Source organism: Narcine bancroftii, chromosome 9 (genome assembly GCF_036971445.1).
Source record: "Narcine bancroftii isolate sNarBan1 chromosome 9, sNarBan1.hap1, whole genome shotgun sequence".
In the NCBI taxonomy this organism is placed as follows: domain Eukaryota; kingdom Metazoa; phylum Chordata; class Chondrichthyes; order Torpediniformes; family Narcinidae; genus Narcine; species Narcine bancroftii.
In genome coordinates, this window is record NC_091477.1 from 94,760,892 (window position 1) to 94,782,537 (window position 21,646).

General features: G+C 42.3%; 1 protein-coding gene across 14 annotated transcripts in view; it reads left to right on the forward strand.

Moving 5' to 3' along the window:
* Positions 1-21,646, forward strand: part of ccdc150 (coiled-coil domain containing 150) — an 88,093-nt gene that overhangs the window by 5,022 nt on the left and 61,425 nt on the right. For 12 of the 14 annotated variants that reach the window (XM_069896928.1, XM_069896930.1, XM_069896921.1 and 9 more), the window contains exons 2-8: positions 154-532; positions 2,893-3,062; positions 10,768-10,836; positions 12,246-12,362; positions 14,426-14,552; positions 18,208-18,251; positions 18,332-18,424. In XM_069896928.1, the coding sequence (XP_069753029.1) occupies positions 175-532; positions 2,893-3,062; positions 10,768-10,836; positions 12,246-12,362; positions 14,426-14,552; positions 18,208-18,251; positions 18,332-18,424 (978 nt within the window). In that variant the 5' untranslated portion in view covers positions 154-174. Of the gene's footprint in view, positions 1-153; positions 533-1,093; positions 1,368-2,892; positions 3,063-10,767; positions 10,837-12,245; positions 12,363-14,425; positions 14,553-18,207; positions 18,252-18,331; positions 18,425-21,646 lie in introns of those variants that run through there. The other 2 variants (XM_069896931.1, XM_069896925.1) reach the window with 2 other exon arrangements.

Below are 21,646 nucleotides of genomic sequence, written 5' to 3' on the forward strand. Positions count from 1 at the left end.
GCTGGGGCACTGCGGGTCCAGAGCAATATCCGCGTACATTAATATAACAGGGAACTGAATGTAAAATATCACTTTATAATGTCATTAACTTAATTGTACCAAATGTTGTTTAGGTAAACAGAATTGACTAAGTTATTTATTTTATTTTTACAGATAACCACTGATGCTTCAAGCATGTCATATGCGCCAATACCTCCAATGCACATTGGTGCTACAGTACCTGAGACATTTGCTGTTCTTCATCATCGGATCATTGCAGCTGAGGAGCAAACAGATGCTTTGATTCAAGAGGTAGAGAGCTTGGGAATTTGTATTGAGGACTCTGGAACACCTAAAATTGGAGGTGATGATAGTTGGAGGCCTGTCAGTCCTCTTAATACTAGAAGAGCATTTGGCGTTGAAAATGATGTACTATGGAAAAACTATGAATTACTAGTGAGCCGTGTATGTCGACTGGAAAGTGTTATACAAACAATGAAATTGAATCTTTTTCGAATACAGACAGCAAAGGAACTCACCCCAGAATTTTCAGGTAATGAATAATTTACCCTTTTTTTTAACTGCTATTGAGTTTCGACAATAAAGGAACCAACAATGCAGGTAGAATTAGGAATAATATCCTGCTGAGGGAGTTTGTAGAGAAAATGGCCAAATTGCTGCCTTGCTGAATATATTTAATGATTTAGCCATCACTGCACAGGTAGTCCCTGGGTTAAATACAAGTTCTGTTACCTAGGTCTGCCTTCAACTCAAATTTGTATTTAAGTTGAAAACAAGTATGTATGATCCTTATTTAGCGTCAATTAGGCAGATGTTTATCTTGGTATATAGCCTATTTAGTTTATATTTTACCTTCCCATGTATATAAAACACTTCCCAATACTAAAACATCTTAAACTTAATAATACAGTACATAATGTAATAATAATATAGTGGAGCCCCAATTTAACACGAATCCAGATTATAAAGCGATGAGTAATTGGATCAGGCATTGGGCTGCCACTAAGAGTGAGTAAAGGGTTGTGGGGCTGCCGCAAGCAGTGGGGATGGTTAGTTTACTAAAAATTAATTTGTGTTTTAATTTCAACTGTAGCTACAACAATTTATTGAACCCGCAATTTAGCGCGACCCAGCTGAATCGCTGCCCCAGTCATCCGACTCAAAGTGGTGTAGGTCCCCCTTCACTCCCAAAGAGAAGCCTGCAGTTAACGACAGGTGTTTCCCAGGGGACATCACTGCTTCCGGGTGGTGCACCACTGATCAGCGAGTGACGCCACGACACGCTGGTATCACTTCCAGAAGCCGGCTCACACAAGACTGGAAGCGGGTATTTCTCTGCGTGCAGCGTGAGGAATTCAAACAATAAAGTCAGTTATTAGTTCACCCTTGCACTGTGTCGACATCTCTTGATTCTGTAGCATTGCCATAGCAGACTCTACAAAGGTGTAATTAATTTATTCTATGATTGGATTCTCAGAGAAGAATGCCCTTGCTTTATCTGATGAATTTTCAACAGTTACAAGATAATTTATGTAATCTCTCCTTGCAATTTAAGATTGTTTTCACTGGATTTCAGAAGTTATGGGATGCTATTATTTAAGATAGTAAAGGTTTTTGAAAGTATTGAAAAAGGGAAACTGTTTTTGATAATTGAGGTGTCTAGGATTGGGGGTTAAAATTTAAAGCTTTGACTTTTACAAATGAGGTTAAGGAACACTACCACAACAGAGAATGATAAAAGTTTTGAACTTTCCTTTGCAAGGAACAATTGACAATAAATCAATTATTTATTTTAAATCTTACATTGATAGAGTTTTATTGTCAGAGATTGGAGAAAAATGTCTGTGAGCAATGAAGTCACAGATCTTCCATAATTTTACTGAATAACAGAACTTGGAGCTACATGGCCCACTCTTATTCCGATTTCTATTTTTCTGCAGTATGTTTTTTCCCATAATCTAAATATTATTGAAAAAAGTGTAATTATACTATTGTCTTCTCTCAATCAAATTGCCCTCTAAGCACATAAAATAAATGATAGTTATTTAATTCAATTTGTTTATTTGTTTTCTATGGATGTACTTGAATCTTATTTTGAGTTTTGAAGGCCCTTGCACATCATCTGGTGATATTCCAAGTGATCATGAGGCAATTGAGATCAATTTTTCCACATTTGCATTTAGGGCTGTTTAAAGCTTTTGTGCACGTTCAATCATTCAGTGGATGTTTTATGATTCAAAAGACAAATGTTCCTATTCTGGTAATCTGCTGGAATTAAATAAAATAATGTGGTGCATTATATTCTTTATGAAACTATGGCTGAAAGTCATATAGAAAAAAATCTGAGCTTGTCCACATCAGTGAAAATTGGGTGATGAAATTTTGTCTAGTATACCCAGAAACAGGACACTTAAAAAAAAAAACCCAGCAGGTTTGAGTGACAGAGAAAGGTTGAGCAGCCTGGGGCTTTTTTCTCTGGAGCGTAGAAGATTGAGGGGGGATTTGATGGAGGTGTTCGAGATTTTAAAAGTGGGGGATATTCAAACCAGAAGCCATGGTTTGAGACTGCAGGGGGAAAATTATAAGGGGAACATGAGGGGAAATTTCTTCACGCAAAGGGTGGTTGGGATGTGGAATAAGCTTCTGGCAGAGGTGGTTGAATCAAGGACGTTATTTACATTTAAGGAAAGACTGGATAATTACATGGAGGGGAGAGGATTGGAGGGGTATGGACCAGGTGCTGGTCAGTGGGACTAGGAGGGTGGGGATTTGTTCCGGCATGGAACAATAGTAGGGCCAAACTGACCTGTTCTGTGCTGTATATGGTTATATGGTTAGGATAATTTTTAACGATCTAAGCACAAAGTAAACTATATTTCATCAATGTTACAGTGGATCAATTGGCTGAAATGCAAGAAGAACATGATCAGGAAGTAAACAAAATACAGCGGGAGATGATGCATTTTCGACAGCAGCTGAATGAAGTTAGTGAAGAAAAAGAGGCAGCTCAGGAAGAAATTGAAAGGCTGAGTGCTGCTCTGGAAATTACCACAACAACTAAGGTACCACAACAACTTAGAGGGGCTTTATGCAAAATCTTTATTTTAATTGCAAATAATCAATAGATTAAAAAAATCTACATATAGGTTCAAGGTAAATAATTCAGAAAACCTTGTTCCTTCTCTTTGCTAGAATAATCATTGCTTGGATATCTTGTAACAGCATAAAAATGACATTAAGTCTCATATCATCCATTACTAATTTATTATAGCAGCCACTTTGGTATTCTTCACTAAAATTGGTAAATATTGCGGTAATTCACACCGTTCACACAAAACATGGTTTAATTTCCACAGGAAATGATTGCATTGTTCATAACAATATTTTGTGAAAATTGGGAAATATGGCACAGATGTCATTTGTCATCTTATTCTTGTCACTTCTGTTCCACTGCCCCATCTGGCTTGCATACACCTGGGCCACAATATGGTCCACAAAGCTGGCTCTGACCTTATCAGACTTTAGGCTGAAATAACAAAAAATGCTTTGATAGCCAACTAAGCTATACCTTAGACTTACCAACTGTCAAAATTGTCAAACAATTTAAATGTTTCAGAACATCTCATAAACATTCAAACATTGGCAAAATTGTGGTAATGATTGTTGAATTCCAAAGATTTACCAGCTTCCATGCAGAGACATTTCTCCTTTGTCTTTTTTTAATCTCTTCTTATGGCTAATCTGTCATAACTGGAACCATTCAAATCAATCTTCTCTGTTCTCTCTCTATGGTTAGTACATTGTTTCTTTGGTAAGGAGGCCAAATTTATAAACAATACTCACCAAGGCCCTATATAATTCCAGTGAGACTTCCTAAATAATGTAATTAAGTCTCAATACATTCTAATGTACAATTTTCTCTTCTGATAGCTTATTGCACCTGCATGTAGGCCTTCTGTGACACTATTTGAACATCAACACAACCCACTTCACCAGTTAGCAAGTTTTCTGCTTTTCTATACTGTGCCAAAATGTTGATCTATTTTTCCACATTATAATTTATTTGCCATATTTTCACCACAAGTCATAGCCTGCTAATCTTAAGAGGGGTCCATTTATTTCTCTTTCTTTTCTGACAATATTCCATTCTTAATCCAACTATGTGCTGTTGCATGTTATCCAATGTCCTGTGTGGGATCTTATCAAAAGCTGCACAAAAATCAAATTCTCTCATCTTGAAAGAACTCCATTAGATTAATCGAGCATGATTTACTTTTCATAAATCCTATTACCTCTGTTGCTTAATTCCATTATTCTTTTCAAGCTGTACAACATTGTATCACATTCTAGCATTTTCCCCACCTCTGACATTAAGATAGCAGATTGGTAGTTCCCTGTTTTCTTTTTCCCTCCTTTCTTAAATAGCGGGGTTACATTTAATGCATTCCTATTCACAGGAACAATTCAATAATCTATGGAATCCAGGAAGATGATTACAGGATTATCTTAAAACCACCTCAGACAAAGCTCTGGGATACTGATCATTAAATCCTTGGAATTTATCAGCCTTCAAGTTCACCACCTTCTCTAGTACTATTTTTGTCTAATACGTAGTCCCTTCAGTTCTTTGTGCTCAATAAATTCTCTAATATGTCTGAAGGGCTTTGTGTGTCTTCCATGTAGACAGAGGAACAAATAATTGTTTTTAATTTCTTTGCCATTTTCTTTCCAATTTTCTATTACACTTTTTTTTTTGAATTGCCTATTTTACATTTGCCTTTAAAGGAAAAGTCTTTTCCTTTCACATACCGGCAATCTCCCCCGACCGTCTGGCAGTGTCCCCCGACCGCTGGTCCCTCGGCCGCCTCCCCCGACCGCCGGTGCCCACTTGCTGGATTTTGGAGTTTTCTGGATTTTAGGTGTCTGGATAAAGGATTGTGTACCTGTACCTACAAAAGCTCTTGCAGGTCTGTGGGTTTTGAAGAGTGGTTGATCATTAAATAGCTAACAGGATGGAGAGACAACAGAAATATTTCGTCTTCAACAAATGTAGACCCCAGGATGAATTCCAAAAGCTTTGCTGAAGCTGGAAGTGGCAAGCAGATGACCTATGTTGGCTTCCTCCTGAGATCCCAAACATTCCAACCAGTTTCCATTTGTGTGAGGTCAATCATCTCATCACCCGGATGTTGTTGCAATAACCTTAGATATATTATCAATGATCTTCCTCCTATTATAGTCAGAACAGGGGATATTTTGGATGTTTGTTAACAAGAACATACAAGAAATAAGAGCAGGAGTAGGCCACCTGGCTTGACAAGTCTGTTCTGCCTTTCGATGAGATCATGGCTGATATGCCTGTGGACTTGCTCCACTCACCTGCCTGTTCCACATAACCTTGAGTCCCCCTACTATTTAAAAACCTCTAAAATACATTCATGAGATTGCATCTATTGCTTAATTGGGTAGAGAATTCTGAGAGAAGTATTTTCTCCTCCTCCACAAATTTTGAGGCTGTGTACCCCATATTCAACTCATCTGTCAGTGAATACAAACTTCCTGCTTCTATCTCACCCATAATTTTTATATGTTTATTTCACCCCTCCTCTCAACCTTTTAAACACCAATGAGTATAGTCCCAGGTTACTCAACTTCTCTTCATTATAACCCCCTCATTTCCAGAATTGATTCTTCACTGCATCCAAAGCCAGTATATATTTTCTCAAGTAAAGAGACCAGAATTCCACACAGTACTCCTGGTAAGGCTTGAGCAGCCTCACCATCATCCTCCACTGTAGCAGCAGAACTTCCCTGCTCTTGAATTCAGTTTCTCTTGCAGTGAAGGCCAACATTTGCCTTCTTGATTAGTTGCTGCACTCCAAGCTAACTTTTTATGATTCATGTGTAGGCACTCTCCGGTCTCTGCATAATAGCATGCTGCAATTTTTCCCCAATTAAATAATAGTATGCTGTGGTAGCACATCACTAGGCAGGTGAACCGGCCCCGCTTGTAATCCACGCGGCGGTGTAGCCGGCCAAAATGGTGCCGTCAGGAGGAGAGGAGGGGTTTCCCCTTCTCAGCACAGGGCTCAGGAGCTCACACCGGAGGAATCACATGATGCTTGGGTAACGTCAGCGCCCCCCAGTGCAGTTCTCAGCCAGGTCCGGGCTGGGAGTATACGTCCAGCCCAGCAGCCTGCAATAAATCAGTTCTGCTCACTGAGCTCGACCCGACTGGTTGTGTGTTCTTTCAGTAGTAGTGTAGCTGCCGCTACAATTGATGACCCTGACTGGTTCAAACGTCTTTGAACCCATCATGAGCGAACCTGGGATCAGTGCTAAAGCCATCAAACTGCCCGACATCTGGGTTCAGGAGCCGGAGACCTGGTTCTGCCACGTGGAGGCTGTTTCACCTCCGTCAGATTTCATCTGACACGACCAAATTCTACCATGTGGTCGCTGCCCTGGACCAGGCCATCGCAAAATGCGTGCTGCACCTCGTTCAGCAACCACCTGTCAAAGACGAATACGAGACCATCAAGAGAGTGTTCACTGGATCCCTCCGACTATCCAGGTACCAGCGTGCCACTCGGATGCTGCACCTTGATGCCTTGGGGGACAGGTCCCTGATGGAGTTGATGGACTATATGCTTGCGCTCAGGGGTGATCACACCAACTGCCCACTCTTCGAGCACATTTTTCTCAACCATCTGCCCGAGGACATCCAGCCGTTACTAGCCCAAGAGAGCTTTACTGACCCGAGGAAGGTTGGTCAGAAGGCCCAAGAGCTATGGCTCGAGCGATTCCTGGAGGGCTTGGCGGTCCAGCAGGTCACGAGGCACGGGCATGACCTTGCCAAGCCTGCCCCTAACACTGCGGTGGCCCCTGCAGGGGCCACCAAGAGCATAACCAGGGGCACGGCATCCGCTCCAGGCCTCTCCTTCTATCACCAGTGCTGGGGAGCCAAGGCTCGGAAGTGTCGTCAGCCCTGCTTGTTCCAGGGAAACGAGCAGGCCGGCTCCTGTTAATGACTGCAGCGGCTGGCCAAGGACACAGCCTTCTCTTCCTGTGGGACTCGGTCAGCAGCCGGTGGTTCCTCGTCAACACTGGGGCCCAGATTAGTGTCATCCTGCCCACAGCCATCGAGTCCAGGAACAGACCTCGATGACCTCCCCTCCGTGTGGCCAACGCAACACAGATCCCAACGTATGGAGACAAGGCAGTCCACTTCCAGATCGGCCGACGAAAGTTCTCGTGGAGGTTCACCGTCTCGTCCCTTCCGACCGTCATCCTGTGTGCCGACTTCCTCCTCGCCCATGGGCTTCTGGTGGACATTCGGGGTAGGCGCCTGGTGGACACCTGTACTTTCCAGGCCTTTTGCCTCAATGCCTCACACAAAGAGCAGCCACAGATGGCCACGATCAGCACGCCCAGAGACGAGTTCCAGCAAATCCTGGACGAGTTTCCGACCCTCCTCAAGCCGCAGTTCTCCGCTCCCACATCCCCACTCAGGGCCCACCGGTTCACGCCAAGGCATGCAGGCTCCCGCCTGACAACTCCATGTAGCGAAGGAGAAGTTTTTGCATCTGTTGGAGCTGGGGATCATTCGGCGGTCCTACAGCCCATGGGCCTCGCCGCTCCACCTGGTCCCGAAGGCCTCTGGCGGCTGGTGCCCCTGCGGACACATTCAACGGCTCAATGAGGTGACAGTTCCTGACCGTTACCCCATCCCTCACATCCAGGACTTTACGGCCAAAATGCATGGTGTGAGGGGTTTTCTCCAAGGTTGACCTGGTGTGCAGGTATCACCAAATCCTGGTGCACCCTGAGGACATGCCCAAGATGGCCATCATCACCCCCTTCGGCTTGTTCGAATTCCTTCGCATGCCATTTGGGCTCAAGAATGCCGCTCAGACCTTCCAGCGCTTCATGGACTCGGTGGGCAGAGACCTGGGTTTCATCTTTATTTACTTAGACGACATCCTCATTGCCAGCAGGGATTGGGCGCAACATAAGGCCCACCTTCGCATCCTTCTGGCTGGCTGACTTCGGCATCACCATCAACCCAGCCAAGTGCCAGTTTAGGAAAGAGTCCATGTAGTTCCTGGGCCATACCATCACGGCCGAGGGAGCCATGCTCGCCGCTATGAAGGTCGCCACTATCAAGGAGTTCCCACGTCCAGAAAATTTCAAAGGGCTGCAGGAGTTCGTGGGTATGGTCAACTTTTAAAACCAATTCATCCTGGGAGCTCCACGCATCATGCAGCTGCTATTTGCCCTCATCGCAGCCAAGCACACAATGCTCACCTGGACCCCAGAGGCCTGCAGTGCATTCAAGGCCACCAAGGACGCCCTCGCGAAGGCTACCATGCTCGCCCACCCGCACACCGACCTGTATATGGTGCTCTCCATCGATGCCTCTCCCACAGCCTTTGGCCATGTCCTGGAGCAGCAGGTGATTGGACAATGGAAACCGCTGGCATTCTTCAGCCGGCTTCTCCGCCCACCAGAGCACAAGTATAGCACTTTGACCGTGAGTTACTGGGAATGTACCTGGTGGTGAGGCATTTCCGCTATTTCTTGGAGGGAAGGACCTTTACCTTCTTCACTGACCACAAACCCCTCACCCAGGCACTCGTGATGGCGAAGGACCCCTGGTCGGCCCGCCAGCAGCGTCACCTCTCCTTCGTGTCAGAGGCGCAAGGCGCAGAAGGACAACGTGGTCGCTGATGCACTCTCGTGATCGGCCATCTGTGCGCTGACGCCTGGCCTCGACTTCAACCAGCTCACCCAGGACCAGAAGTCTGAGAAGACACGAGCCTTCAGGACTGCCATCATGGGCCTGTGGTTCCGAGATCTCCTGACTCCAAGCAGCGGAAGCACCGTCCTGTACGATGTCTCCATGTCTCCCATGGCCAGTGGTTCCCCAGCAGTGGCGCAGGCAAGTCTTCCACGACCTTTCGCACCCGTCCATCAGTTCCATGGTCCGGATGGTGGCAGAGCAGTTCGTCTAGCACGGGCTGCGGAAGCAGATCGCGGGCTGGGCCAGAACATGCACCCATTGCCAGATGTCCAAGGTACACAGGCACAGCAGGGCGCCCGTACAAGAGTTCGAGCATGTCCAGGAACGGTTCAGCCACATTCACATGGACATAGTCAGGCCCTTACCTGTTTCCCAGGGCAACCGTTACCTGTTCACGGTGGTGGACCGCACCACTCGTTGGCACGAGGTGATCCTGATGCCGAATTCCTCCACTGACTCCTGCTCCTGAGCGCTGTTGCCTAGTTGGGTCGCCCGATTCGGCGTTCTGTATCACCTCACTTGCGATTGGGGTGCCCAGTTCACCTCTGTGCTCTGGGCACAGCTCACCAACAGGCTGGTCAAGCGTCTGCACCGCCATCTTAAGTTGGCACTTATGGCCCGCCTCACTGGTCCCGACTGGATGAACTGCCTTGGGTGCTCCTGGGCATCCGCTCCACGCCCAAGGAGAATATGCAGGCGTCATCAGCTGATCTGGTCTACGGGGCACCGCTGGCACTTCCTGGTGAGTTCATCAATGCGCCTCACAACCCCCAGTGGTCGCTGCATGAGCTGCTTCCCCACCTCCGGGTCCGCTTGGACTCCTTCGCACCCCCACCGCCACCCAGACATGGAACACGGTCATCTCACGTCCCCAGCGAGCTGCTTTTCGCAGCGTATGTTTTTATTTGGTGGGACATCGGCGGCAGGTGGAAACTGTTTACTGTGGACAGGCCAGCTCACCTCGACCCCACCGAACCAGTGATTGTGGCCCAGCCCAAGAAGCGAGGCCACCCAGCTAAAAAGGACATTGGCGCTGGTTCTGGGGGGGCTGTGTGGCGGCACACCACCTGGCAGGCAAACCGGCCCCGCTTGTAATCCATGCAATGGGGCAGCCAGCCAAAATGGTGCCGTTGGGGGTTTCCCCTTCTTCTCAGCACAGGGCTCAGAAGCCCATGCTGGGGGACCAAATGACGTCCGGATGACATCAGCGCCCCCCAGAGCGGTTCTCAGCCAGGTCTGGGCTGGGAGCCCAGCAGCCTGCAATAAATCAGTTCTGCTCACTGAGCTCAACCCGTTTGGTTGTGTGTTATTTCAGTAGTAGTGTAGCTGCTGCTACAATGCTTTATTATTTTTCCTTCCAAAACTGAACAGCCTCACATTTACCAACATTGTACTTCATCTGCCAGAGCCTTACCCACTCATCTGACCTATCTAAATTTAGCTGCTAACTCTCTGTCCTCTGCACAGTTTGCTCTTCAATTCAATTTGGTGTCATCAGCAAATATGAATATGCTACACTTGATATCCTTGCACACTGATACTCTTTACAGTTGGAAAATTAAGAAGTCCTTGGATACATGTATAATATTCAGACATGGGTTATTGGTTGTAGTAATATTCACAACTGCCAGGCAATTCCTAGCTTCTGCAGAAATGAGTTTAATCACCAACCTTGACATTCAACACCTTTACCATCATTGAGTCCCCACTATAGGGGCCACATTTTACTGCAAACCTGACTGGAGCAACTATAACTGTTTTGTGATCTTTTATCAAATGCTTTGTCTGTGGTTAAAAATCCTCTGTATAGTTCAAAGCTTAATCAGGGCTCATCCCCCAATTGGTTGAGTTAACATATACAATGATCTGATCACTTTATGACTTCTTAGAGATTGGAAGAATGATGAATCTGCAGAGAGTATGCTGATTTTGTATTTGTTCATGGTCTGTTTTATTTATTTCAGATAAAAATTGCAATGACAGCAGAAGAACTGAAGGCAACGAACACCAAAATGGGCCAAAAACTACAAGAGGTTTTGGCAAATAATTTATCTGAGTGGAATTTATTGTTTGTTCCACATGTTATGATGCATAGTAAAATTTGCAATATAAGTAAATTCATAATTGGAACAAAAAACACTGGTGTTGAAAATCTAAAACAAGAACAGAAAATGCTGGAAATTAGGTCCAAGAAACTTTCATTCTGAACGTAAACACTGTTTCTCTGGTTCTTTCCAGTTTTATTTTCTGTTTTCCTCAGAGTATTTTGTTCTTGTTACTTAATTGTAAGTAAAGTTGATTAGATCTATACAGAAATAAGCTTCAATCTTGTGTTACAACTGAATGTAAAATGATGACCTTCAACAAGAAAAATAAGGGTCAATTTTGAACTTTTATCTAAAAGTGATGCAAAGCTGATGATGTGGCTGTGATGCTCACTGGTTTCAGCTGCTTGTCAAAACTATTTCAAGTCTGATGCTCATTAAAATGAATGCTCAGTGCAAACAATACTCTGCAATTAAGCTAGTGGTTTCATGAACAAGCCAAGTTGGCATTTTTTAGTGAAGGAGGGTGGGAACAGCATTGGATTGGATTGGCCATTGTCACAGTATCTTTGTGGGGCCAGGAAGAGCATTTTGCTTAGCTGAGTTTAAAATATTTGTGCTCTGCTGTATTTTAATTTGAATAATGCAAACAGAATCCAAAGGCTATATTGTAGACAGAAGTATTCAGTATCCACCTATGAACTTACTTGCAAACCTTATTTAATGTTTAGTATTGCTTAATGCCAACCTTTGCTTCTCTGTTGGAGTCTCAGAGGTCATAGGTACATAATTGAAACAGACTCTTTGGCCCACCGAGTCCACACCAACTCATTGACACCAATCCTACTTTTACTCCCCCTGCAATTTAATTAACTTTCCCAGGCTCTATCATTCTCCTTATCCTCACAATCTGCTTACCTTTGAGATATGAAAATAAATTTGTGAACACAAGCAAAACCAGACAATCACAGAGAGGACATGCAAGTTCCAAACAAACAGCATCCAGGCAGTGGCTCGACTTTGCCAATGTGCTGTCCATGATGTTTTACCAGGCTTGATGAAGGACTAATAAGAGGAGCACCATCGAAGTTACTTCTGTGGAACTCAGAGTTTAGTTTTTGAGCAATTGTTGATGATAATGCGAGATTGCTTTAGAGCAAAAGATATATCTTAGATGCATTATCCTTGCTCATATTTTTGAATGATAGTTTATGTCATTATTTATAATAAAGTACATATTAAAAGATAAATTATTCCATGATTTTATCTATTATAGTATAAAATAATCTTTCTACCAATGGATGATGTTGTAGCTGATCTCTTGAGAAATTGACAAGTACATATTAGGAATTTAAATTGCGTCAGTTGATCATGTTAATGTTTGTTCTGCTTTGGAGATGATGAACGAGTTGGCCCAGGAAGTAGATCTCCGAAAAGCTTTGGAAGAATCCCATGTTCATCTTTTACAACGAGTGCAGGAATTGGATAAAGTAGTGGAGGTTGAAAGAAAACAGGTGCAAAATTTGCTACTAGTTTAAAAAAAAAGGTTGATTAAAAATGGACTTTTGCTTTGTTCAATTTTTGGTTTTGCATTTATTTTTCATTAATTATTGTGTTATTTCAGCTTTGGGACCTAAATAAGAAGGATTTATTCAAAGTTTTATGTTAAATCCCAAGAAAAAAAAGCTGCTTTCTCATTCAGAAGTATATTCTGGTATTTAGTTGATCACTCACACTCTCCTAATCCCTCGCTTTTTCCAAATCCAAAGCGCCATATTGTCATAATGCCCACTCAGCATTTGTGCTTCATTAAGAACATTCACAATGAAGTTTACCATCTGCTTCCACCACAAGGCAAAAACTAGATTGCGATGCTGTTATGTTAATGATGGCAATTTATTTTTATGTCTCTGGCTCCTTCTACACTGGAACTAGAGATTTTTTTCAGATCTAATTTCTTCCAATTCACTCTTGCATAAGGAAAGCCAGGGAATTCTATTTTAGGAGAACTTGTTCTGTTTCCATTTTTGTGAGAGAAATCTGGATGAATGAGTACGCAGTTTCATGACTTGCATACTTCTCCATGTTGCAAGGTGCAGTTGACTGCATACACATTATTTTGCAGTTGCCATCTGTCATGTAATGGAAATATATTACACTCCTCTTTTCTTACCATATGTGTATAGTATTTATAATATCCTGGCATCAATTTTAGTGGTGACCCAGCAGTTTAACCACTGATATAATAATACAGCTTCTTGGACTATCCAGAGAATTAGTTCAAATGGCTGTGGAATTTAAATTTAATCATCAGGAAATTGGAAAAACCACAAATAACCTCAGTAATTGCAACCATGAAAGCTCCCAATTGTTGAAAAACCCATCTGGATCTAAAGGTGCAAAAACTGCCATTCTACCCAATCTGACCAATATGTCACATGCAATATATAATTCTATACTCTGAAATACCTTTGAGTGCCCTAGCAAGCTATTTTTGGAGGCATAAGATTCTGGAATTTGGAGCAAAAATAAACTGCTGGAGAAATTCAGTGGTCAAGCAGTATCTGTGGGTGGAAAGGAATTGCCAGTGTTTCTGGTTGAGTCCCTGCATCAGGGAGTGGAGAGGGATAATAGCTGGTATAAAGGAGGAGGGTTGAGTGGTTGGGAGGCGATGATAGGAGGATTGAAGAGGGATGATGGGCTGAAGAGACCAGGTAGAGGTGTGGAGTTAGGAGTCAGGCAGGTTGGTGATCACTGGAAAGAAAGGGCAGATTTTTTTTGGTTCCTTGTCTGCTTTTGTCTAACACATCTGCCTTTGCTTACCATTTCTCCTCACTGGCTCCTTTTGCGCATTGTCTGTCAATTACAATGGGGCATATGAATGATGCTGACCAGTGCAATGTTGGTGGATGATTGATGAGGTACATTATGTAGTTGTGCAGTTGGCGGAATTCAGTACTAGTATGCATTCAGTGATACTGAAAATGCTCATGAAGCCATTGAGCCTGTTATTGCACTGCATCCAGTTAGTTAGGCCTTGAGTTTCAATATTGACTGTGTTTTTCAATTGCTTGCAATCATCATATTTTTTTTAACCTTATGACCCCTGTAGGTACTGGCATCTGTCTTATCTTGCACTTCCTCAAATAAGATCTCCTGCCCAGAGGTGTTAAACTGTAAATCCAGTCTCTCCTCTGTTGTATAATTCCTTGATATATTCTGTTGTACAATATCCATGAGAGTCCGATGCTGCTATTGCAATATCTGTGCGCAGTTTTCAGGAAATAAATGTTGCATCTACATTTTATTTTGGGTCACTCAAGTTTACATTCACAGTTAGTTTAACAGGTGCTGTATCTTCAGAATGACCATTCAACTTTGCTGCAGGGTCAGTAATCTAAATAAGAGGATCAATTGCCTATTGCAGCACCTGTTTGATTTTTAATCTACATCTTTAAGTAAACATATTAAATAGGTTCTCTATATGTTCGTGCCAGATTACAGCCAACCAATTATAAGTTTTTCTTCATTGTTTTTAATATGCTCTAAATGTTTGGTTGCTGATTTCATCACTTAGGTCAAGGAGCTACAACAGGATAGCCTTGCACTCAGAAAAGATGAGCATTTGACCCAGGAGATATCGCAAGAACAACAGAAAATAAGTGATTTGGAGAAAATGCAAAATCAGCTACAAATAGAATCAGGTATTGAGAACTAATATTATAGATTTAGTCATAGTTTCTATTGTAAATGACTGCTATGTCTGCCTATTGTAAGGTAAAACATCATGAGATGGGAATGTGTAAGGAGTTACCCTGTACAGGGCTGTAACAAGATGTGAATGCATCCTTGTACTTACAAGATAAGAGAGACATTGATGGATTGAGAGGCAGGAAGCTAGCAGGGAAAGGATAGCAACAGTTTTAGTCATTGGACAAGTAATGATATGATGATGTTCTAAGCACGTATCCAAGGGTATAAAAAATCACCATTTTGCTGATAATGGCAGAATGCATTCTCCGACTAACATGGTTAGTTGCAAGTGTTACAATCCGGTAATAAAGAACAAAGAACCCTGATTTCGACTCAGTCTGGTGTTTGTCTCACTCATTCATGAACAAAGCAGACCTAACACTATGTAACATTGACTGGAATTTTAAAATAATAACATTGGTTGCAGCATATTTTAGAATACTTTGAAAATGTGAAAAGATGGTTTTTAAAATATTGTGATCAATCCCACCAGGAGTTTCAGCCACATTCCGGACATTTCTATTAGGTAGAGATGAGAAATCCAGTTTCTGAATCTTGGGTTTGCTTGGAAGTGGCTATTCCTATCTGTTTCTTAATAATGAAAGTGTGGTTGGACTAATGCACTGCCACATAAAGGAACAGTGTTCTGTGAAAAATCCAAATCATAATCATTCAAATGTTTTAGACCTGAAACAAAATATAAATGCTAAATATTTAACGAGAAATAATGAAGACAAATGCACTTTTGGTAAACCTGGGCTTTATTTAGATTATTGATCATGCAGCAAAGTTGAATGGTCATTCTGAAGATACAGCACCTGTTAAACCAACTGTGAATGTAAACTTGAGTGACCCAAAATAAAATGTAGATGGAATATTTAATTCCTGAAAACTGGCACAGATATTGCAACAGCAGAATCGGACTCTCATGGATATTGTACAACAGAAGATATCAAAGAATTATACAAACCACTGTCTCATGCAAGATGAATAATGCTTCTATCTTGATTGCTATTTGTAAGTATTTATGTTTTCAAAGATTATCTTCAATATCATTATTCCCTTAGTACTGGTCAGGAAGCTCCAAACCCTTGGCCTCTGCAATTGGATCCTTGACTTCCTCATCGGAAGACCACTGCCAGTACAAATTTGTAAAAATGTCTCCTCCTTACTGACCATCAACACTGGGGCATCTTGAGGATGCATGCTTTACTCACTATGCACCCATGACTGTGTGGCCAGGCACAATTCCAATGCTATCTACAAATTTGCCAATGACACTACAATTGTCAGTTGAATCACAAACGGCGATGAGGAAGTGTACACCTTGCAGTCAACGTTAGCAAGACCAAGGAGATGATTGTGAACTTCAGGAAGAAGTCAGGAGAACATGATCTAGTCCTCATCGAGAGCTGAGTAGTAGAGAGGGTCAGGAACTTCAAATTCATGGGTGTCAACATCTGTCCTGGAGCCTCCATCTCGATAAAATCACTAAGAAGGCTCTCCAATGGCTGTACTTTGTGAGGTGTTTGAGGAGATTCAGAATGTCACAGAAGACTCTCGAAAACTTCTACAGGTGTACTGTGGAGAGCATCCTGGTTGGCTGCATCACTGTCTGGTACGAAGGTGCCAACGCTCAGGACAAGTATAAACTCCAGAGGGTTAATTCTGCCTGCGACATCACAGGCACCAGACATCACTCCATCAATGATATATACATGAAATGCTGTCTTAAAAAAGTAGCCTCTATCCTCAAAGACTCCCACCACCCAGGCCATGCCCTCTTCACTCTGCCACCATCGGGAAAAATGTACAGGAGCCTAAAAATGAGCGCTCAGTGGCACAAAAACAACTTCTTCCCCACTGCCATCAGATTCCTGAATGATCAATGAACCAAAGACACTGCCTTACTTTGACTTTTCATGCTCTATTTTTAGTTTTGTAGGGTGGTTTGTATGAATATTTGCATTGTGATGCTGCCACAAACCAACATATTTTCGTGATTTGTTCATAACAATAAATTCTGATTCTGATCTTCATATTTACTTTAAATCAACAAAACACACTGAAAGTGTATTTTGGTTGTAGCTAAAGGACATATTGAATATGCATATGAAATGTTGTTTGAAGCATTCTATTACAGCTCATGCAACTTGAGCAAGAAAATATTTTCCAGCTGTATAAAAAATGTGTATTATACGGAGATCATGGATATATAAATTTTTCAGTTGACTGAGGCTCACACTTCCAATGCTTAACACACCTGCACTAAGAATACACCATTTAAAAGACAAAAGACAGTACAAAATGTAAAGTAATTTGGAAAAAAAAATCACTGTCGTAGTCTTTAATTATGTCAAGTTCACTTTAATCAGCTAATTCCTGCAACTTAAAAAATTTAAATTCAAATCCTGGTCGCTGGCACTGTAACAGTGTTGCCCTAACTGTTCCTCCATTCTAAGTAGCCCCACCCCTGTGTGTTGCTTTGGAGAATCTTTAATTTTATAATTTTAAACTTTTATTTAAAACATTATTTATTTTAAGTTATTTATTTGTTTCCTCCTTTTTTCTTACTGGTTGAGGTTTCCGTTGACTGAGTGTCGAATAATGGGGATTTTACTGTCGGTAATAATATACTCCTAAAGTCTCTTACTAGGCATGGATTGGGAAACACATTGGGAGAGTCACCCCATTGGCGAACGGCATCAGCTGGCTCTTCATCCTGGGTGCTGCCATTTTATTCAAACACAACTTTATTCAAACAGCTGCTGTGAGCCGGGCACAACCCAGCTCCACTGGCTGAATGTTTGCTTCCATCATCACAAAGGATTTGTGTATTACTTGTGAGAACATTTACTTCCACAATTTTAAACTTTTATTTAAATTTTTATTTTATTCTTTATTTTAATTTGTATTTCTCGATATTTTGTTTTTGCTGGTTGCTTGGGGTTGACAGTTGCTTGTAATCCGGATAATGGGGATTTCGGTTAACGGGGATTTTACTATTATAGCTTATCTAAATTTGACTACTTCACTTTCTTCTTTTAATCTGCCTTACTAATGGGAATCCAGATGATATCTATTAAATCTAACCTATTAATCCAAAATAACTTTTTACATTTGCAGTAAACTTTTATCTTGCACATTTAGATATTTTGAAAAAGGCTTCATGAGATGACCCATGAAATATATTCTGAAAAAGTATGTACTACACTTTAATTCCATTTATTTATGTTATGGATACCAAAAATAAAAATGGTTCCATTCATGGTGAAGAATACAATGGTGAAGATGCCAATTATAAATTTCCAGTCAAGGTCTAAATCGCTATCAAGAGCTGAGGTTTGGATGGATACACATGCTGAAACAGAGCTAAAAATTGGCTTTGGTTAAGATGCTTTTTAAAAAAAAAAAGTACAGCAGTGTATATTGTAAACAAACCTCTCTAGATTGTATCTCAAAAGCTGCGGATTAAAATACAACTGAAACTTAGTAAAAGTCCATTGATTATTGTGTGGTACTTAAAACGCTCAGTCTAAATGTCAGTCTTTTATATTTTTGTACACTTTGGATCCATTTGCTAACTCTTTCTCTTACAATTTCTAGATGTTAAAGAATCCATTATTTCTGAGTTGGCAGATGAAGGCAAGGTAAGTTTTTAAAAGACAAAGAATTGTGCATTTTTTGTGTGATTTTTGTTTTGGTCAAAGCTGTTCTGATTTCTCTTCAGAAAACCCAACTGATGTTGAAGAACCAACAGGAAGAAAATGCGAACCTTCAAAGTGAGATTACATTACTGAAGGATATGGTAGAAAAATTGCAGGTTAGGGTGTCTTTTGTAAAGTAAACTCTTATTTTTCTTTTCAACATCTCTATTTTCTACTTGGATCTTTTAAATGTATCAAGGTCAACAACTTTCATCTTGATCATATCACATAATTTGGTGTGTGTGGTGGACCGAGCGGCCGCATAGCTGGACAAGCAGAATCGCCACACTAAGCAGCCAGCATAGAATGGTGTGGGCTCCCCGTCTTTGCCCAGGAGAGGCCCTTTTTTTGCAGACCGGTGTGGGTTGACAGAGCGCATTGATTGCTTCCCTGCTGGCTCTGCAGCGCACTAACTTCACTCCCCTTTGTGAGGCGCGCTGACATCATTCCCCTAACTTCACTCCTCTTTATGATGCGTGCTGACATCACTCCTGTTTGAGGCGAGTGATTGTTTAAAATAAAAAAAACAGTTGGTAGTTGACTCTTCTCTGGTAGGTGTGTTTCTTGAGCTCTGCAGTTAGTCCCACTAAATTGGTGACCCTGATGGGTGCTCAATGCCTTTTGAGCCCCAACTGCGAAACCTAGTGAGAAAGCCTGCAGAATGGATGCCACTACTGTGCTGCACGCGGTGGCTATGAAACTGCCCACCTTCTGGCCTCAGACCATGTCCATGGTTCCAGCAGGCTGAGGCTCAATTCCACATTAGGAACTTAATAAATGAAGCCACCAAATTCTGGTATGTAGTCTCCTCATTGGATGAAGATTCTGCTGCCAAGGTGGATGATTTCATCAACAACCTGCCTGAAGAGGATCATTACAGTGCTTTTAAGGCACACCTCCTCATGACTTGTGGCATGACTGACCTGAAAAGAGGCACACGCTTACACCACCTCAATAATTTGGGGGGAAGAAGGCTGTCAGAACTGATGAATGAAATGCTTGTGTTAGCAGACAGCCATTTCAACTGCTTAATGTTCAAGGCAGCCTTCTTGGAATGGCTCCCTCGTGACATTGCCCAGCTGCTCTCTTCTGCTGACTTCTCCAAGCCCAGGGAAGTGGCGAGGGAGGCAGCAGACTTCACAGGGTTCCGCAGTCTCCCGTGGCAAAGTTTCAACAGGTCACCTTGGACAATTAAGTCAATGAAGCTGCCAGTTCTATGACAGTCCACTAGCTATTGAGGAGGAAAAAGCCATTGGAGAACAGTGAGTGGTGTTTCTACCACAGAAAGAGGGGCCTTACCTTCTCCAGCCAAAGATGGATCCTCTGTTACAGAGGAATTACAAGAACTAAGAAACAAGATGGGTTACCTGGCTCCGGTTCCAGCAACTCGTCATGGATCACAGCTTACACATGTTCCTGATGCTCTCGACTCTACACCTTACGTTTTTATTTAATGACCTTCCTTCACTACACTCCTGCAGCAACCTTACGAGGGACCTTATAAAGTGCTGCAGCACAATGGATCTACGGTGCTATTGGACATTGGTGGTCAACCAGAACTTTTTGCACAAGAAAGATTGAAGCCTGCACACATGGACATTGCTGAACCTGTGCATGTCCCACCTCCCAAGTGCTGGGGATGCCCTCCTAAAATACCTAAAGTTGTGACATTGCAGCCATGCAACAATTCTTGGGGAAGGGGGGGGGTCATGTGGTGGACCAAGTGGCCGCACAGCTGGACCGGCAGAATCGCTGCATCGAGCGGCCGGCACAGAATTGTGTGGGCTCCCCTTCTTTGCCCAGTGGAAGCCCACGTTTGCAGACCCATTTGGGTTGACGCAGTGTGTTGCTTCCCTGCTGGCCTGTTGCCAGAGAGACAATGATTCTGCAGCGTGCTGACTTCATTCCCCTTTAAGAAGTGCGTTGACATCACTCGTCTTTATGAGGCATGCTATTGTTTAAAATAAAGAACAGTTGGTCATTGACTCTTCTCTGGTAAGCTGTGTTTCTTGAGCTCTGCAGTTAGTCCCACTAAAGTGTGCAATAAGATTTTGTGTTAATTATTGTAAGCTTTGAATGATCAGCTCAATGTACAGAACTGAGTGGCACACTGCAGTCTTTATCTGTGCATTATGCTAAACCTATAACAGAATCATTGAAGGATAGATATTGTAGAATCAGGTTGATAAAATTCTCATCTTACTGTCATATCATTATTACTTTAAGTTCATATTTTTGTCTGAAAATTTAAAAAATGCAGTAAAATAGAAATTCATTAAGGGATGAATAGCTGTCTTGATAAATGTAATTTTACTAATGTATATGCCGTTGTATTGGACAATCCCAAACTTAAAAATATCACCTTAACATCAGGGTTTACCTGTACAAAGGGCTAAAGTTCTTGATGATGAAATTCCCACACCACTGCCATCTTCCTGCTGGCTCCAATACAATCTTATGCATGCCCCATAGTTATTTGCGAAGTCTCAGCACTCCTCCATGGGGTCCATCCGCCCAGTCTGACTGCTGTTGGCTCTGTACAGGCTTTAAGCATTTTGTTACAGGAGCTGACAGAGGTTTACAGTACAACTCCGATAATCCAAAATGGTCAGGATCAGGCCTATGTCAGATAAATGTTTTTTTGGATGACTGGTCTTTTTTTAAAACAATCCAGTGGCAACAGCAAATCATTTGTATCAATGTTTAAACAACAAACAACAAGGGAAGGCCTTTTAAACATTAAAATAATGTTTAATTCTCACCAAAAAAAATGCTGGTCGCTGCCGATCATCGAAACGAACCCAATGTGGCTGCTGATCAATGAGACTTCTCAACCACCGCTGCCAATCCCCAACACTAACGTAAGGTGTATGCTTCCCGGGCCAGTGGAACACTCACTGGTGAGTCGGCGGGCTCCTGACTCCCCAGTCACCAGAGTCCTGACTCCGAATCCTCCCCTCGGTATGTGCACGTGCACACCAGGGAAGTAGGCTGAGGGGAGGATTCGGAGTCAGCGTTGGCATCCGGTGTGCCAAGGAGTGAGGGAGAGAAGAGGATAGCAGGGGAGGGAGTTACTTGAAACGAGGTCCATCGTCGTTCTTATTTCATGTCGGGTGAATTTTTTTCAACCTGCAATTCAGCTCCTGAAAAGATTTTGGATAAATGAGGATTTTTGGAGAATTCAATTTCAGATAATCGGAATTGTACTGTATTTTAAAATATCCAAATAAAATTTAAACCTTTAAATGATGATTTGTTATTAAAATATTGTGATTTGCTTTTAACAGCATCCACTGGTCAGCAGTAAGTGCCAGATTTGGGGTTATCTTATACAAAAG